General features: G+C 40.9%; 1 protein-coding gene across 12 annotated transcripts in view; it reads left to right on the forward strand.

Annotated features, from left to right (window-relative positions):
* RARB (retinoic acid receptor beta) overlaps positions 1–16,268 on the forward strand; it is a 769,461-nt gene that overhangs the window by 354,101 nt on the left and 399,092 nt on the right. For all 12 annotated transcript variants that reach the window (XM_023260626.2, XM_045037698.1, XM_011286272.4 and 9 more), the window contains one exon: positions 10,144–10,500. In XM_023260626.2, coding sequence (XP_023116394.1) covers positions 10,323–10,500 — 178 coding nt within the window. In that variant the 5' untranslated portion in view covers positions 10,144–10,322. The remainder of the gene's footprint in view (positions 1–10,143; positions 10,501–16,268) is intronic.

Consider the following 16,268-nt stretch of genomic DNA (forward strand, 5'->3'; position numbering starts at 1 on the left):
TATTATGACTTTTGTCACATAAATTCTTTTATAAGAAGAATAAGCAGACGATTATTTTGTTTTCAAAGGTCAATGGACGTGCATACATACTGAGTTTGACTACAGCAAGGTATAGTCTCTATCCATTTTTATGATCTCCGTATCATTATAAATTGCAAGATTCCAGGGACCTCAACTATATCTCTTTAGTGATTTTACAGCACTGTGCCATTTATGAATGGACACTTACAAATGGTACTTGATACCATTGTATCAGTCTTAATCCCAACAGGCAAGCTGACATGGTATCAGTGGTCTATTAACATAGTCAACCGAAGACTGGCCACTTTATCCTCCCAAAAGAGAAAGGGTTAAGTATTGGGATAAGAAGGATCTTCTGAGGTCTGAAGTCTAGCAGTATAATTTGGGAGTTTGTTCCATGAAAGAGAGAAAGAAAGACACAAAACAGTTGAACAAGTGAAGACTCAGGCACTCAGGAAATCGGAATGCTGTTCTTCACACTACAGGTAACCTAGAGGCACAATCAAAGCTCTTGTGACCTGATTCATTCCTGTTTCTATCAGTGTTTTGGTTCTCTGTCCCTCTCTGTCTCCTGTTTCTCACTCATTTAGCGTCTCTAGCCTCGTGGCTTCCGCCAACTTAATATTCTGGGTATCTTTACATTTCTATGCTAATCTTTTACCTGTGTCTTTGTGTCCCACCAGTGCTCAGACTGATGGGGTAACTTGGCCACCATTCAGCGTAGAGACTCCCATTGGGCAGACAACGTCTTTTAGGCTACCTCACATCCACTAACCCACCTACAGATGGCTGACTTTCCCTTGAGAACCAAATCTTAATCCAGTCATTCTGCTTGATAATGGCAGAATGCCACGATGCAAAGCATGGAAACCATTGTATAAGGAGTGGTCTCCCGTCACTTCTCTTAAAAACGAGCCGTGGTGCTGGCAGAAGTTTTGTCCAATGGGTCCTCCATACCTTACCTTTTGGAATCTGTGTGAAAAGACCTTAGGAGAACACCTCTTCAGGAGGTGCATGCCGTGCCAGCACGTGTAACAACTTTGCTTTGAGGGCTGGCTCCTTAAACACTCCTGTATATGCTGCTGCTGCTGCTCCTATAATTTATGAAATTAAGATCTTAAGGAGTTTTATGCTTTCTAATATACTATGTATTTCCTCATCATTTTCTGAGTCATATTTTCACTTGGTGTTTCTTCAGCAGATGGAACCTTATCAAAAATGGTCCAAAAAGGAATGCAGGGACATTTTGTGTACGCTTTCAAAAATATGTCTTCGATATGCCAAATGACCTCCTCCTAAAGCAGTAGAGTGAGTCAGCTTTCACTTTGCTCACTTGGTGGTCCGAGGCACTCTTTGATGGCATCATTCTCTCTAAATGACTCTCTTCTCTTTCGTTTCTAAATGAAAGAGCGGTAAGACATTTCTCTTTTTGGCCAAATTCAAGTTACTCGTTGGGGCATCCCCTTGGTTTAAGCTGAGGCTAATTTTACCAGTAACATTTATGAAGAAGACGGTGGATATAAGAAAGGCTGAAAAACTATCAGACACGTAACACTGACTTCTTTATAGCCATGTTTCTATCGGGAACGGCGGCAAAAGAAACTGCCAGAGTTTGTGCTGAGTTTGGCATTTTTTGCTGAAAACAGGCGTTTGGCTGAATGCATTTGAGAAATTTTAAGTGGCATTACCTGGAACTAATGCCTTAAATAAAGAGGGAGGTTTGAGCTAAAACAAACTGGAAGAAGGGGCAATATGCATGTAGTGTCTGTCGAAGCAAAAATTTCCCCCACAACAAATTCTAAATGAGCTGAAGGAGTACAGAACAGTTTTCTGTGCTTCACCGCGAGAAATTTAAAAATCTATCTTTTGTTCGCTGTTGCTTGTTTTTTATGTGACCCACATCAGCCATGGTGCCGCTTAATTTTAGTGGGAGGAAATGAATACAGTGTTTTCTACAAAAATCTTTTCTGCTCTGTCACTTGGATTATACGTGAAGGCAGCCTGGTGTAAAATGAACACTTCTCACCAGGTTAAAGTGCTTGGCCCCTGTGTCTCAAGGTAGACTCTCAGCAAGTACCCTCTCCCCAACTTGGAGTCTTTTAGAAAGCGTATATCCAGTCATCAATGCATTAAATGGCACTTCCAGCCAGTATGCCTGTAGGTGCGTGGGTAGGAGAGGTCAAACCCCATCTTTATTGTATGTATTTATTAGTAAAAGGCATTTGACACAGCCCTCTGGCATGTCCATTATGGTAAGTCAGATCTCACTTTTTTGTTGTTCAGTTTCAAATCGAGACCAAACAAAAAAACCAACCCTTAAATACAGAGAACAAACTGGTGATTGCTAGAGGGCTGAGGGGCATCGGGGGGTGGGTGGGAGAAACGGATAGAGGGGATTAAGAGGTACAAACTTCAAGTTATAAAATAAGTCACAGGGGTCTCTCTCAAAAATAAATAAATAAACTTAAAAAAAAATGAAATATAAAAGGAACTAAAGGGTGCCTGGGCTGGCTGCTTTGGTTAAGTGTCTGACTTTGGCTCTGGTCATGATCTCACAGTTCATGGGTTCGAGCTCCACGTCGGGCTCCACGCTGACAGTGTGGAAGCCTAATTGAGATTCTCTCTTTTCCCCCCTCCTCTGCCCTTCCTCCATTCACGCTTTCCCTCTCTCTCAAAAATAATTTTTTTTTTGTTTATTTAAGTCACAGGGGTGAAAAGTACATCATGGGGAATGTAGTCAAGCTTGTAATAATGTTGTGTGGTAAGAGATGGTAACTACACTTATCATGGTGAGCACTGAGTATAGAATTGTCAAATCAATATGTTGTACCCTAAAACTAATATAACATTGTACGTTAATTATACTTCAGTACAAGATTTCATGAAATATATATTATATATTTATTTATTGAAATATATATATTTAATATAAAATTTAGTGAAATTCTAGTGAAATATGATGGATTAACAATATGTATGTTCTCCTATTCCCTCTTAAATCTTCACTAGAATGATAGGAAAGGACGTAAAATGTAGAAACCATAAAATTAACGAGAGCATGAGGGATGATAATTGCAACAACAAATGACAGTATCTTTCTTTGAAGACAAAAAGTAGATGGGCAGTAATGAATAAATTAGCCAAGTGCAGAGAGCAGAATGCTGAGTGCCTGAAGGGGAGACAGGCTGTAGGATTTTGGACGGTCCCAGAAAGTAGAAACACCAGATGTCCAAAAAGATAGAAGTGATGATTGAGATAGTGAGATTGGTTGGAGTTCTGAACAAGGAGTAGTAGTTAAATTCACTCCTCCACCTGTTACATCCTGGTGATTAGTGTAATCCAACCCCGGGAGGAAAGATAAGTCTACTCTTTGAAGAAATTAAAGTAGAGAAGTTAGGGTTCTGGACACCAGGCATAAATATAGAGTGGGGCGGTAGTGTTAGACTGAATGCAGGAAGAAGAAGTGAGAGACTACATATTTCATAGTAACCCCACCAGCAGCCTGAGCCTCACTGTTACATTCCCCTGCCAGAAGTCTTTTCAGTAAGACGTTTTCTTTTTTCTCCATTCTAGGTGGAATCTGAGAGAATTTCTTAGTGGGTTTACTCAACCTATGGGGGAGGAAAAATCATTTCCCCTCTACCTTCTGAGTTCTTGACTGTGACCCCTGAAGTAAAAGATCAAGAAGGAAAAAGCAACAAAAGTGTATTAACATGTATACCTCAGGTATACATGGGAGATCCCAGAAAAAAAAGAGTAACTCCATGAGATGGCTCAGAATTCAGAATTAAATGTCATCTTGGTAGGGGAAGGGGAAGGAGGAGGACGCAGCGTGTTACAAAAGAGTTAATTAATTTTCAAGGAAGATGAATGGGCCTTAGAATAGACTGGAGGTCTGATAGTTTGTGACAAAGTTTGGGTGTGCTATTGGCTTGTAGTTTCCTCTCCTGTGACAAGAATCCATTGTTGCTGGTTGATTAAACTCCCAATGGAGGGTATTTATGATAATTGTATTCCTTCTGGAGGATGTGTATTTAGGCACATAAGGGAGTTCAGAAAAATCCTATCCCTACTTCTACTGTTTTTCAAGTGCTTACAACTCAAAATAACCAATATACCAAATCCTATGTTGGGGGGCACGTCGTGAACCCCTACAGTCATATTTTGGGACAGCTTATTCTACTTTTCAAGCCCCAAGTAAAAAGCCCATAAATCTAACATTTGAGGAGTCTCCCAAAGAAATGTCCCACTTACAGTACTCTTTCATGAAACTCACCCATCTGACAGGGTTTGACCATGAAAACAGAGCTTGCAGTATATTCTTCCCTTTGGATATAAATGGGTTGGCCTAGATATGGACAGAAAATACAGTTGAGAAATGCATGTTATACTAAAACAAAACAACAGACAAAGTGGGAGGAAAAGTCAATGTGGAAAGCAGAGTAAAACATTCTTTTTAAGATAAGCTATTTAGAACAAAAACCAGAATGTATAAAGAAGAAAAAGAAAAAACGGGGGCACCTGGGTGGCTCAGTCGATTAAGTGACTCTTGATTTCAGGTCATGATCCTAGGTCACGGGATCGCGCCACACTTGGAGCTCAGAACCGGGCATGGAGCCTGCTTAAGATTCTCTCTCTCTGCCTCTCCCCCACTCACACATGCGTGCACTCTCTGTCTCTGTCTCTCTCTCTCTCAAATAAACTAAAAAAAAAAAAAAAAAGTTATTTTCAATTCACAATTTCATACCTCCCTAAACTATCAAATAAGTGTGAGGTATAGCATAAAAATATTTCAAAACATGCAAAGCCTCAAAAAATTTACTTCCCACAGACCATCTCTTGGGAGAATCTTAGGGAAAAAACCATCAGATGAAGAAGTAAACCAAAAAAGAGGAGGACATGAGATCCAGGAAACAGGTCCAGGAAAAAAGAAAAAAGAGACGTGATAATAGAAAGTCCTGATCTGACATCTATGCATGAGACCAGGAAAGCTGCCAATCAGCCCTGGAGCAAGAGGAATGTCTCCAGTTATGGAACTACTATATCATATGACATGTCTGACAGAATTGTCAGGGAGTGGGGAAGAATTATTCATAGATGGAAAGTAATCCAATTATATAAACAAGGCAATTATTAACTCCAGGAAAAACAAAAAATTTTATAAGACCTGTAAATGTAGTATGTCATGTGGCTCAGCTGTAACAATATTTACCTAGTCATAATCAGGTAAAATTAATGTAATTGATTTCCATTGTTTTCATTGTGATGAAATTATGTTGGGAGTAAGAGAGCAAAGAGGGTTTTGCATGTGTGAGCAATAGCCTGTGAGATTTCAATCCTATTTATAGTAGAAACCAGTAGATAGTAAAGGAAATCTTACATAATTATGAAAAAAATAGTTTAAGCCCATTATCTAGAAATACAAGTAACAGGAAAAAACCGAACTAGCATAGTTTCGAGTAGTTGCTTGTAGGGACAGGAGTTAAACAGTGGGCTGCTGTTTTTCTTTATTAATCTAAAGCTGGGGTCAGCCAGCTATGGTCCATGGGCCGGGTCCAGCAGGCTGCCCATTTTATTGGATTACAGCAACATCCATTCGTTTATCGATTGCGTGTGGTTGCTTTTGTCTCACAAGAAGTTGGTACAAAAGCAGAGTTGAGTATTTGTGACAAAGACTGGATGGCCTGAAATCTCAATTATTCACTTTCTGGCCCTTTTCAGAAGAAATTTGCCAACCGAATGTCTAGGGCAGTGTTGCTCAAATGTCGGCTGCATCAACATCATCCGGAGAGCTTGTTAGAATGCGGATTTCTGCACCTACCTGAGACTCTGATTCAGTAGATCCTGTGCGAACACAGAATCTGTGTTTCTAATAAGTTTACAGGTGCTGTTGATACAGCTGGTTCAGGGACCCCGCTTTGAGAACCACTGGTTTAAAGGGAACTGTTTTTAAAAAAAAAAATCCTATGTAAGTATCATGTTTATAAAACAAATTTTAAGTCTTGAGAGGGATCAGCTTAGAAACCTGCCTGCAACTTTAAGCTGAAATAAATACAGAAACAACCTCTGGTAAATTAAGTGTGCCAAGAAATGATTAAAATGCACTTTAAAAACTTTTAATGGATTAAAACCATTAAGAAATTAAACTGGACAAAATATACTATGTGTTATTAAAATAATATCTCGTGGGGCGCCTGGGTGGCGCAGTCGGTTAAGCGTCCGACTTCAGCCAGGTCACGATCTCGCGGTCCGGGAGTTCGAGCCCCGCGTCGGGCTCTGGGCTGATGGCTCAGAGCCTGGAGCCTGTTTCCGATTCTGTGTCTCCCTCTCTCTCTGCCCCTCCCCCGTTCATGCTCTGTCTCTCTCTGTCCCAAAAATAAATAAACGTTGAAAAATAAATAAATAAATAAATAAATAAATAAATAAATAAATAAAATAAAATAAAATAATATTTCGTGGATGTGGGCATAGATGTTAGCAATTCGCAAGATCCCTGCCACTGCATGGGCACGTTTCCTCCAACAGCTAATGTGTGGACCTGTCACACTACCTCCTGTCATTCTGCTGTTTATCAAAGGCAGATAGATTATTGTATGACAATATCAACTGTGCATGCAGTTATATAAAATTTTTTTTATTTCCTCTGTTTTTTTTCATTTAAAAAACCTTTTTGTGTGTTTATTTTTGAGAGCGGGGGTGGGGAGGCCCGAGGGGGGAGGGGCAGAGAGAGAGGGAGACACAGAATCCAAAGCAGGACTCCAGGCTCTGAGCTGTCAGCACAGAGCCCAACAAGGGGCATGGGGCTCAAACTCACGAACTGGGAGATCGTGACCTGAGCCAAAGCCGGAGGCTTAACCGCCTCAGCCACCCAGGCACCCCCTTTTTAGTTTATATCCTCTTAAATATTTTCAGTATTTTCGTTTAATATCTCAGAAAACACTTATTTTCTGGACAGCACAGCCTGAGACACTTGACATAAAACCTGTTCCTCTTCCCTTAACCCGTTTCACAGAGGAGGAAACTGATGCCCAGGGAATCTCCAAGGTTGTAGAATCTCCAAGGTTGTAGAATCTCTTGTAGGGAATCTCCAAGGCCCGTTTGCTTTGCTTCGGGCTGTGAAGGAAGGAACCCTGAATGAGCCCCAAATCAAATCAGGCATAGAGGGGAGGAAAAAGCACTGCTAATATCACGAAACATCTCTCTTTTTTTTTTCTCAAAAAGCCTGAAACAAAGGAAATTCTCTGCTTCCAGGAATAGCCTTAATCAGTCACATATGTGAACATAGACCCAGCGACTGTTCAGTTTTCCATCAACATAACAGGATTCGCCCAAAACACTGATTTTTTTTTCTTTTGCCCTATTACCAGTATAAGTAGTTTTCTTTCCTGTTTCTTTTTTTGTTTTTTTTTATTTTCTTAAAGATCCTAGGCGTGATACCAGACTTTTCAATCAGGCAGGCAGGATGCCGAAAATCGGCAGTGTTTGAAAGCAAAGAGAAATGAAGGATTATTGAGAGTAGAAGTAGTCCCTGGTTGGTAAAAACAAACAAACAGCTTTAAAAATCTAAGAATTGTGCCCTGCGGGGGTGGGTTTGCTGAACTGTCAGCTCCACCAGTTAATGAGGTTGTTTATCTAATGGAGATAGAAAAGACCATTTTTAACAATGCTGGGCTTTGTGTGTGTGATTTAAAAATCAAATTGAGTGGAAATGCAGCAGATACTAAACGGTATTGTTTATTTTCTAATTAATTTGCTACAAACTACGAAATCACGATGTTAAATATATTAGATGGTGCCTGATTTTTAGAAGAGAAAGCTCAGGAAAACATTCACCTCTCATAGTCCATTTACTTTATTTTCATCAGAGAAACAAGTTGTGGTTTTCCAGTGTGAAAAGGACATCGATATTTTGGGAGGGGCACCACTTTGGGGGTTAAGTGTGTTACAGAAGCCAACGGGGACTATAGTCTCTTTTGTAAGGTTCAGCGGACTCCTGGGGAACCTGGGAGCATATGGTCTCACTGTTGATGATGCTCATTTTTAATATTAATAGGCCAGGGACTCAAGGCCCTGGGGAGAATGTCATCTAAGTGAGGACAGCCACTCACATCAGGACGGCCTGTGGACGTTTTCCTCTGTAGGGTACAACTAGGACACCTTCAGGCACTCAGTGACATAAGCACACAGCACGGTGGAGGGTAAAGCAAAGAGATCGTAGAACCTTCCAGATCTAGGTTCAAATTCTGACCTAGCCACAGGCTGACTCTAGGACATTGCGGCTAAGTCATTTAAACTCACGGAGACGTAATTTTCTCACCTGGAAAATTAAGATAATAACTGCCTCTTAGGCTATGGAGTAAGAGCTAGAGCTTGGAGCTCGTAAGCGAAGGGCCTGACACGTAGTAAACAAATGGAAGTTATTTGGATTAGAAAATTGTGAGGTTTGTAATCAAACTGGCTAATTGCACAAACTGAGAAATCCGTAAGCCTTAATGAGTCTTTGTTCTCAACTTCACCCGGATCCTACCTTTTCTTCCATGACAAAATTTGGAGTCCTAATATCTTCCTCAGGCAACTGTGATGTGATTCCCTACCCTCCCCGACCCCAGAGCCTCTTACCTTTTCCAGTAAGCTTGTTCTCAGAAGCCTATCATTTGGTGAGACAACACATATGTTAATGGCAAATTGTTACCTAGTGTTTACTCTGCCCCGGGCGCTCTTCTCATGGTATTAACCTCATTTCCTCATGGCATCCTCCCAACAGCCCACTGAGGTAAATTCTATTATGACCCCCATTTGACACTCAAAGCTGCCATATTGAGAAGTCGGATAATTGTTCATGGGGTAGGGCCATGATGTGAACCTAGGTGGTCCGATTCTGGAATCATGCCCCTGACGCTTAACTCTTGGCCGGCCTTGAGATACCGTTCTTGTTTTGTGTCACATGGGTTTACTTTTCAGTGCTTCCCTCAGTGGAGTCCAGAGTTTGGGGCTTTTACTGAATATTGGTCATCAGGGCCCAAATGAACCTGGGACGTCTACAGTCAGCTCACCCTAGAATCTGTTGCAGGCTTCTTCTGTCCCCAGTCTCGAGCAGTCCTAGGTGGTGCCGATCATTGCTTGCGAGTTCTTTGTAGGCGCAGGACAGCTGAACCCTCCTTAACAACCTGATCTCAATTAGGAGCTGTTAAAACTAGACACTCCATGATGGCAGGTGCCACATTAGCCTTCTTCCACACTAGTGGAAGTATATCACTAGTGCCTACATCAGCACCTGGCATATAATAGTAAGTTAGGATTTTATTGATGGGTGGATGATTAAACAGACAAAGCAGTCACATGGATCAATGGATGATGCTCTTACAAGGAAGGTGTATACTGTTGACAATAAGAAAAGATAGAATTTTGCTGATCTTTTGCTGTATCTCTTACTCACCTTTCATTAGGGTATGGTTTTCTCCTACAATTATATTTACCTTTTGGAGGTATGTCATTCCAGGGGGCTAGGTTTCAATCCCAAGTTTGTTCATATAAAATATTTAACATCTTGGAAGCACCTAGATTAGGACATGATTGCACAATCAACTTCTCTAAAAGAAGCAAGAACAAATATTCATTCACTCGGTGAATATTTAGTGAGTGTCTCTAGCCTGTCTGGTATCCTTTGAGGAGCTTGTGACATAGCATGTGATAAAACCAAAAAACTCTGCCCTCCTGGTGAGTTCATTGTAATGGGAGAGACGGACAAAAACACTCGCGTAAAAATTTAAGTGCTGTGGAGAAAACTTACGCAATGTGAGGGAGATAGGGAAAGATTGGGTGTGGGGGGATGTTGCTATTTAATATTGGACACTCAGGGCTACTTTGAAATTGTATATTTGTTTTATTCTATATCAGGATATAAGACTTTAAGAAAATAAAGGTAGTAAATATAGGAGAACAACTGGGAATTAGAAGACCTAGCTTAACATCTGAGATTTTTCACATAACTCGATAAAGAAGAAAATATTTTTGACTTATAAAATTTATATATATATATATATATATATATATATATATATATATATATATATATATATATATATATATATATGTTGTTTTGTTTTGTTTTTTTCCTTACAGAGTTAGCAGTTCTGGATCTTTAAAGTGCAAGGTGGTCATACATTGAACTGTTTTGCCTTTGACCCCGAAGACAGCTCACCCTCAACCCTTGCCCTGAATTGACCTCCCTCACTTTGGTTCAAGACCTGGAGTGATGTGTTCCCACCCCAGAACACTTTTCATCCTGTGAGGCCTGAAACATGACCACCAGTAGCCACGCATGTCCTGTCCCGGCAGTGAATGGACACATGACTCACTATCCAGCCGCACCCTACCCGTTACTCTTTCCACCGGTCATCGGGGGACTTTCCCTGCCTCCCCTCCATGGCCTTCATGGTCACCCTCCGCCAAGTGGGTGCAGCACCCCATCACCTGCAAGTAAGTACCACTGCATCTTGTTCTTTTTTTTTTTTTTTTTTATCTTGGTTGCTGGGCTTAATGGACGTGAGAAAACAGGATGCTTCATATCCAAGGTGAGTTCTCATTTTGCTGGGTTTTGGTTTCTCTCGCTCTGGAATTATACTTTTCGTTCTGTTGCAGAAATTCAATTTGAATCTTGATACATGGTGCGGTTTCGAATTTGGTCTGTTCAAAGCTATGTTGTATTTTGCTTTCTTTTATAAAATGTAAACAAAAAGGAATCGGCCGCTATGACCCACGTTCTTGAAGAAGTTGGCCACTTGCTAAAAACTGTGAACAGTGAATTAGAAGATGATACGGTAAAAATCATTAATGATAATCCTGAATTTAACATAAGTTTTGACTGTGAGGTCTCCTTGAATCTCTAGCTCTTTTCCTGGGTACAGACAGTATCTTTAATTATTTAATTCATATCACATAAGCTTTTTTGAGTGTCTTCATCCACTTTTGATTCTGTATTAAGCTGCGTCTTACCTCTGATCTTCTCTAGAATGTTGGGTAGAAAGTACTATAAAATAAAAGTAGAGTTAGAATTCTTCAAGACTGATATGACTTAGTTATAGAAAGCATCCGTATTATGTGATTTGTTTTGTTTTGTTTTGTTTTGTTTTGTTTTGAATGTTCTGCCTGTTTAAGGACAAGCTGTCGTGAGGTCTTGCCAGTGAGCTCTTGCCCAGCCTATTGAGGAGCAGGTTGGGCAGTTGAGGACCTGGAGGTGAAAAAGCACATTTATTCCAGCGGGCTGCATCATGGCACCGTAGCACCTTCTCCAGGTTCTTTCATAGCTCAACAGGAGCTCTTGAGAGCTCTACCTGGTGATTATTTCACATCTTGCTGTTCTTTAATGAGTTCCTCCAGATACTGGCTTGTTACTTGAAAGTTACTCTTGAAGTATTGCCTTCATTGTTGTGGTTTTGGGGTCTTTGTGCCTTCACTTCTTCCTTCTGCCACCTTTTTAGCTCCCTGGGAGCAGGTAGCTTATTCCACCTAACCGGGGATTCTCAGCAAATGGTCCAGTACCTTCAAAAATAGTTTAGATATTCAGATGGTCTGGATGTTTGGGCAGATAGCTAGATGCATGGACAGAATTTTACTCCAGGGATGTTGATTACATTCACAGTATTATCATGCCTGGTGCATACTGACTGGTTTTCCTTCCTGGAATGACCTGATGATAAGTCTTCCTTTCTGTGTTGTGGCCAGAATGTGGGACCAATACAGGCTTTTCAGTTGCTTAATAACATTCTCCCACGCTTCTCAAGTTCAAATGGAAAATAGATATAGCCAAAGTAGTTTCTTCACTGTCAGGAGAAATAGAAAAAATGCCTGTATTCAAAATCTCTTGCTGACCCCAAGTGCCAGTTCAAACCCTGTTCATCCAACATGCAAATGATAAAGTGAAGTTATATTCCTCGAACGCATGAAGGAGTCTGACTAAATGATTGTTAAAGCTATTAAAATTTCACCCAGGAGTGTCTGTACCTAATTCCATAGCTCAGGCAGTCTGATGGATAGCACATTCTAATGTATTTCTTTCCTCAGATCACAGACTTCCTCAGATCTAAATTTTGTAGATTTAGCTAAGGAGTTAAGACAGTATTATCCCCGTCCTGAGTGATCTAATCTTGCAGTTGGCAAACCCTTAGACAGCTGTAGCCCCGAGGCCCCAGCGTCTTTGGGTTTCTTTAGGTACTTATTTTAAGGGAAATACAGAGGATAGTAAGATCTTTATGCTGAATTAGCATCCATGAACACTTGAGCACACTTTCAATATACAAATCCCTCACCCATCTGCTTGCAGATATTTTTAAGCCTAAGAATTCTATAGAGCAGTGCTTGGCAAACTACAGCCTGTGGGCCAAATCCAGCCTGCCATCTGTTTTTATAAATAAAGTTTTATTGGAACACAGCCCCGTTCGTTTGTTTACGTATGGTCTATGGCTGCTTTCATGCTACAATGTTAGATCCCTGGTAGCCCACAAATTCTGAAATAGTTCACTGTCCTGCCCTTGACAGAAACAAGTCTTCAGACCCGTGTCGTGGAGATAAGAACATTGGGACAGGAGTCCAGTCATCCTGAATGTAATCGGGCTCTGTTCTCTAACTGTTGATGTTTGAGCTTCTAATTCCTTGCTCCATTCCGAGTCTCAGTGGCTAGGCCTATACCTGAATAAGCGGGGCTAGATCCTATCTCGGACTCCTTTCACCTCAAATACAAGGTTATTTTTTTTTTTTCATTTCACTGTACTACTAGGGGACAAGATGCCATCACTACCACCCGTTTGAACCATAACACAATTGCCATTTTTCTAGATCAAAATTGATCACATGTTGGCGATTTTATGTGATTCAACCTTTAGAAATAGCGGTTTTGCAGGTCAGAAAAGGGGGAGGGTGTAAATAATTACAATTTTTTCCCGAGGGCCTTGGGGAGAGGGTGCGAGTAACTTGTACACTGGAAGGTGGCTGGGGGGGTGGCAGAAAAAGGACGAGGTACTGAAAGTTCAGGCTGGAAACATCAAAATTGGCTAACTTGGTACCCTGGCTGATGTCGTACTTTATTGTTTCTTGCTACAGACAAAGCACATGAAAGCCACTCAGATGAAATCACTAGAAGAAGCCACTGTTGATGTGCGGTCTGTTAGTCGGCCCTTATATAGACAGTTGTCTTCGTCTTTGTTACAGCCTGGGGTTTAGAAAGACTGGGAACGAGGGTAAGGTCTTAAAAGTTCAAGGCAGACTTTCTCTTGGCTAAAATTAAACGTCAAGTTTTATTCACGTATTGAGGTTACTTAGGGAGGTAGCTGAATTCTAGAAAGTCTCAATAACTAGCAAAACACATACTTGGGTGGAAAAGCCAGCTAATCTGGAATGCGTGTTGGGGAATGACTCCATAAAGAGGGTCCTGTCATTGAGCCGTGGGATTTGCCGATGTTTCTTTCATAACCTATACACCTCTAGATTCTGCAGCTCAGCCAGAAAGAATAAATTCCCCTGCCCCGGTGACAGGGTTCTTTCAGCACCTTGTAATTAGAAAGGCTCAAGAACCTTCTACTTCAAGATCTAGTGAGAACAATTTCCATAGGAGCTACTGATATTATACCCATTCTGCCACCTCCCACCATTCAGTTCTGATTCTCTGGTCGGCCTGTTCTCCTAGGCCAGAACCTGAACTCTGCACATTAACCTCTTCCTTCCTATAGGGTTCACGTTCCCCTTCCCACATACCGACATGTCCTTGACCTACCGTCTCATTTACGGTCATTTAGCCTCTTTGGATTTTTCTTTCATCAACTCTGAACTATGTTTATTTAAAGTCTTTATGATGTTTATTATAACGTAATGTAACTTTTTGTTACATTATAACTTTTTGTTACGTTATTGTAATTACAATTATGGTAACGTAATTAATGTTATTGTAATGTAATTTACTGTAATGTGATTTCATGTAAATAACGTTTATTTATGTCCTTTATAGTAATAATATTCAAGTCGTTTAAGGACAATGGTAGGGTGTGAATTGGAAAGAAAAGTTGATCTATAAAGGGGTGAATTCAGATCATCTCCAAAGCCTTTTCAACTCTGGCAGGTGTGGATTCTGTATATTACAACTCCAGTGTTCTCCTGGTCCTCATGCCCTTTACAACCAAACAGCCCATCTTTTCTTGATTTGTGCCAATTTTGGACCCAGTTCTGCAGCAGGAGTACCTGGCCATTGGTATGACCATTTGTGACCACTCATAATTCTGAGGGAAAGATGTGGCCACTTTTTAGAAATTCTGCTCTCGAGAACTTTCTGACCTAAACGACAGTAACTATGTGCAGAAGAGAAGTGAACTTAAAAAAATCTCCTATGCATGCACGTTCTTGCCTTTGTATTCTGACATAAATTTTTTACATTTTGAAGTCCCCGTGAGGTTAGAAACCAGACATATTAGAAAAGAGAGTTCAGGTAAATAATAAAAACTACCATTACCATGTATTGAGCACCCTGTGTATAATCCACTGAGCACTGAATGTATATCATTCTTAATCTTTTTTTTCCCCCAAGTTTACTTATTTTGAGAGGGAGAGAGTGCCAGTAGGGGAAGGACAGAGAGAGAGAGAGGGAGAGAGAGCATCCCAGCCGTGCAGAGCCCTACGCGGGACTCAAACTCACAAGCCATGAGATCGTGACCTGAGCCAAAACCAAGAGTCGGACACTTAACCAACTGAGTCACCCATGTGCCCCTTAATCTTTTTTAATCGCCTCCTGAGATCTCTGCCGAGCCATTAGCAGCAGTTCCGTTTTGCAGATGAAGACTGGGAGGCTTCGAAAAAGTAAAAAGCCAAGACAGCTAGTTAATGTCGGCACCAGATTCCAAGCCCCCAAATCCCGGGGGTCCCTACGCGAATGTCCTTCCCACTGTATTGGGTAACAAGGCCAACTTAACCTCCCACAACTCCACCACGGGTATCTCTTTCCCATGATGCTTCAGGGAGCTTTTGGAGACGAAGGGCATTTAAAGGACTTCACAACCTCTTTAGTTCCACCCATTACTGTGGAAGCAGCTGTCATCTTTCACCAACATAGGAACCGAGGGTGGATCCCATTGTCAGGAAGTCACTGTGGATGCCTCTGCTCGGCTCTGTCCTACAGACGCAGAGCCTGTCACCGCCAGGCAAGCATGACTCCCAACAGGAAGAAAGCCTGATATACTATGCCAGGGAACACTCAAAATTTAATGTTCCAGAGCCCTCTGTGAAAATTGGACAACTGTCCGTCTGTCTCTATGTTCCCTTCATGGTTGCTTGTTCTGTTTTATTGCCACACATGTGCTTTTTTATAGGTTGTTGTAAGCTGGAAAATATTATTAACAGTTTTGGCTTCAGAGACTCTCAGTTTAACTCCAGAATCTTAAAATAGGAGCTCTTTTTCCCTGCTTCTTCAGAACGCGCTCTCCTGTCAAAATCACAAAATAGGGAAAATAGGGTATTTCCTTTAAAAACTCGCAGTCTTTTGGAGAGACAGAGTCTCAGAGTTCACAATGATGGGACATAAAGTTAGTGTTATTTCTGTATCTTTTCTTAAAGAGAAACCATGATATTAAATACAGGCAGATTCATGGTAACTAAAACCTAGTTAATTCCTGTTGTCCTTAAACATACACAAGGACCCTGCTGGCCAGAGATCATCTCTAGTTTCAACATGTCTGGGGCTTAGTAAATTGTTAGTGTTTAGGGAATGCCAAATACAATAGTATGGCCCACATACATGCATTCTAAATCTTTTTCTAGGCCAGATAAAAATAAGATAAAGTAAAAGAAACGTGTTAGGAATTTGAGTAAACGGAGTATAACAATTTTGCTCATTTCCTCTGCCTTTGGTCAGTATCTCTAAATTTCTGAGGCTTAGGGAGGTCCAAGGCTTTCACCTGAATATTTTAGAAATAGTTTATGTTTTGGGCATGATTAAACACTTTTAGCGGTCTTAGGCCTACAGCCACATATGTCATAGGTAAGAGTGTATTCCTTAAGACTGGACAGGTATTGATTACTTGAATGCAATGCCTCTCTTCCCCAATAATAGAGGAATCTTTGTGTCTTCTTCTTGATGTCTTTACAATTTCCCCAGACTCTGGTCGAGTCCAACATGTAATCCTTTGAATAGTTCTAACGAGGAGCTGGGTTCATTGTGTTTGTTGAACTTTACCCCAAAGGGATCAGGAATATGTGAACATGAATTA

Source organism: Felis catus, chromosome C2 (genome assembly GCF_018350175.1).
Source record: "Felis catus isolate Fca126 chromosome C2, F.catus_Fca126_mat1.0, whole genome shotgun sequence".
In the NCBI taxonomy this organism is placed as follows: domain Eukaryota; kingdom Metazoa; phylum Chordata; class Mammalia; order Carnivora; family Felidae; genus Felis; species Felis catus.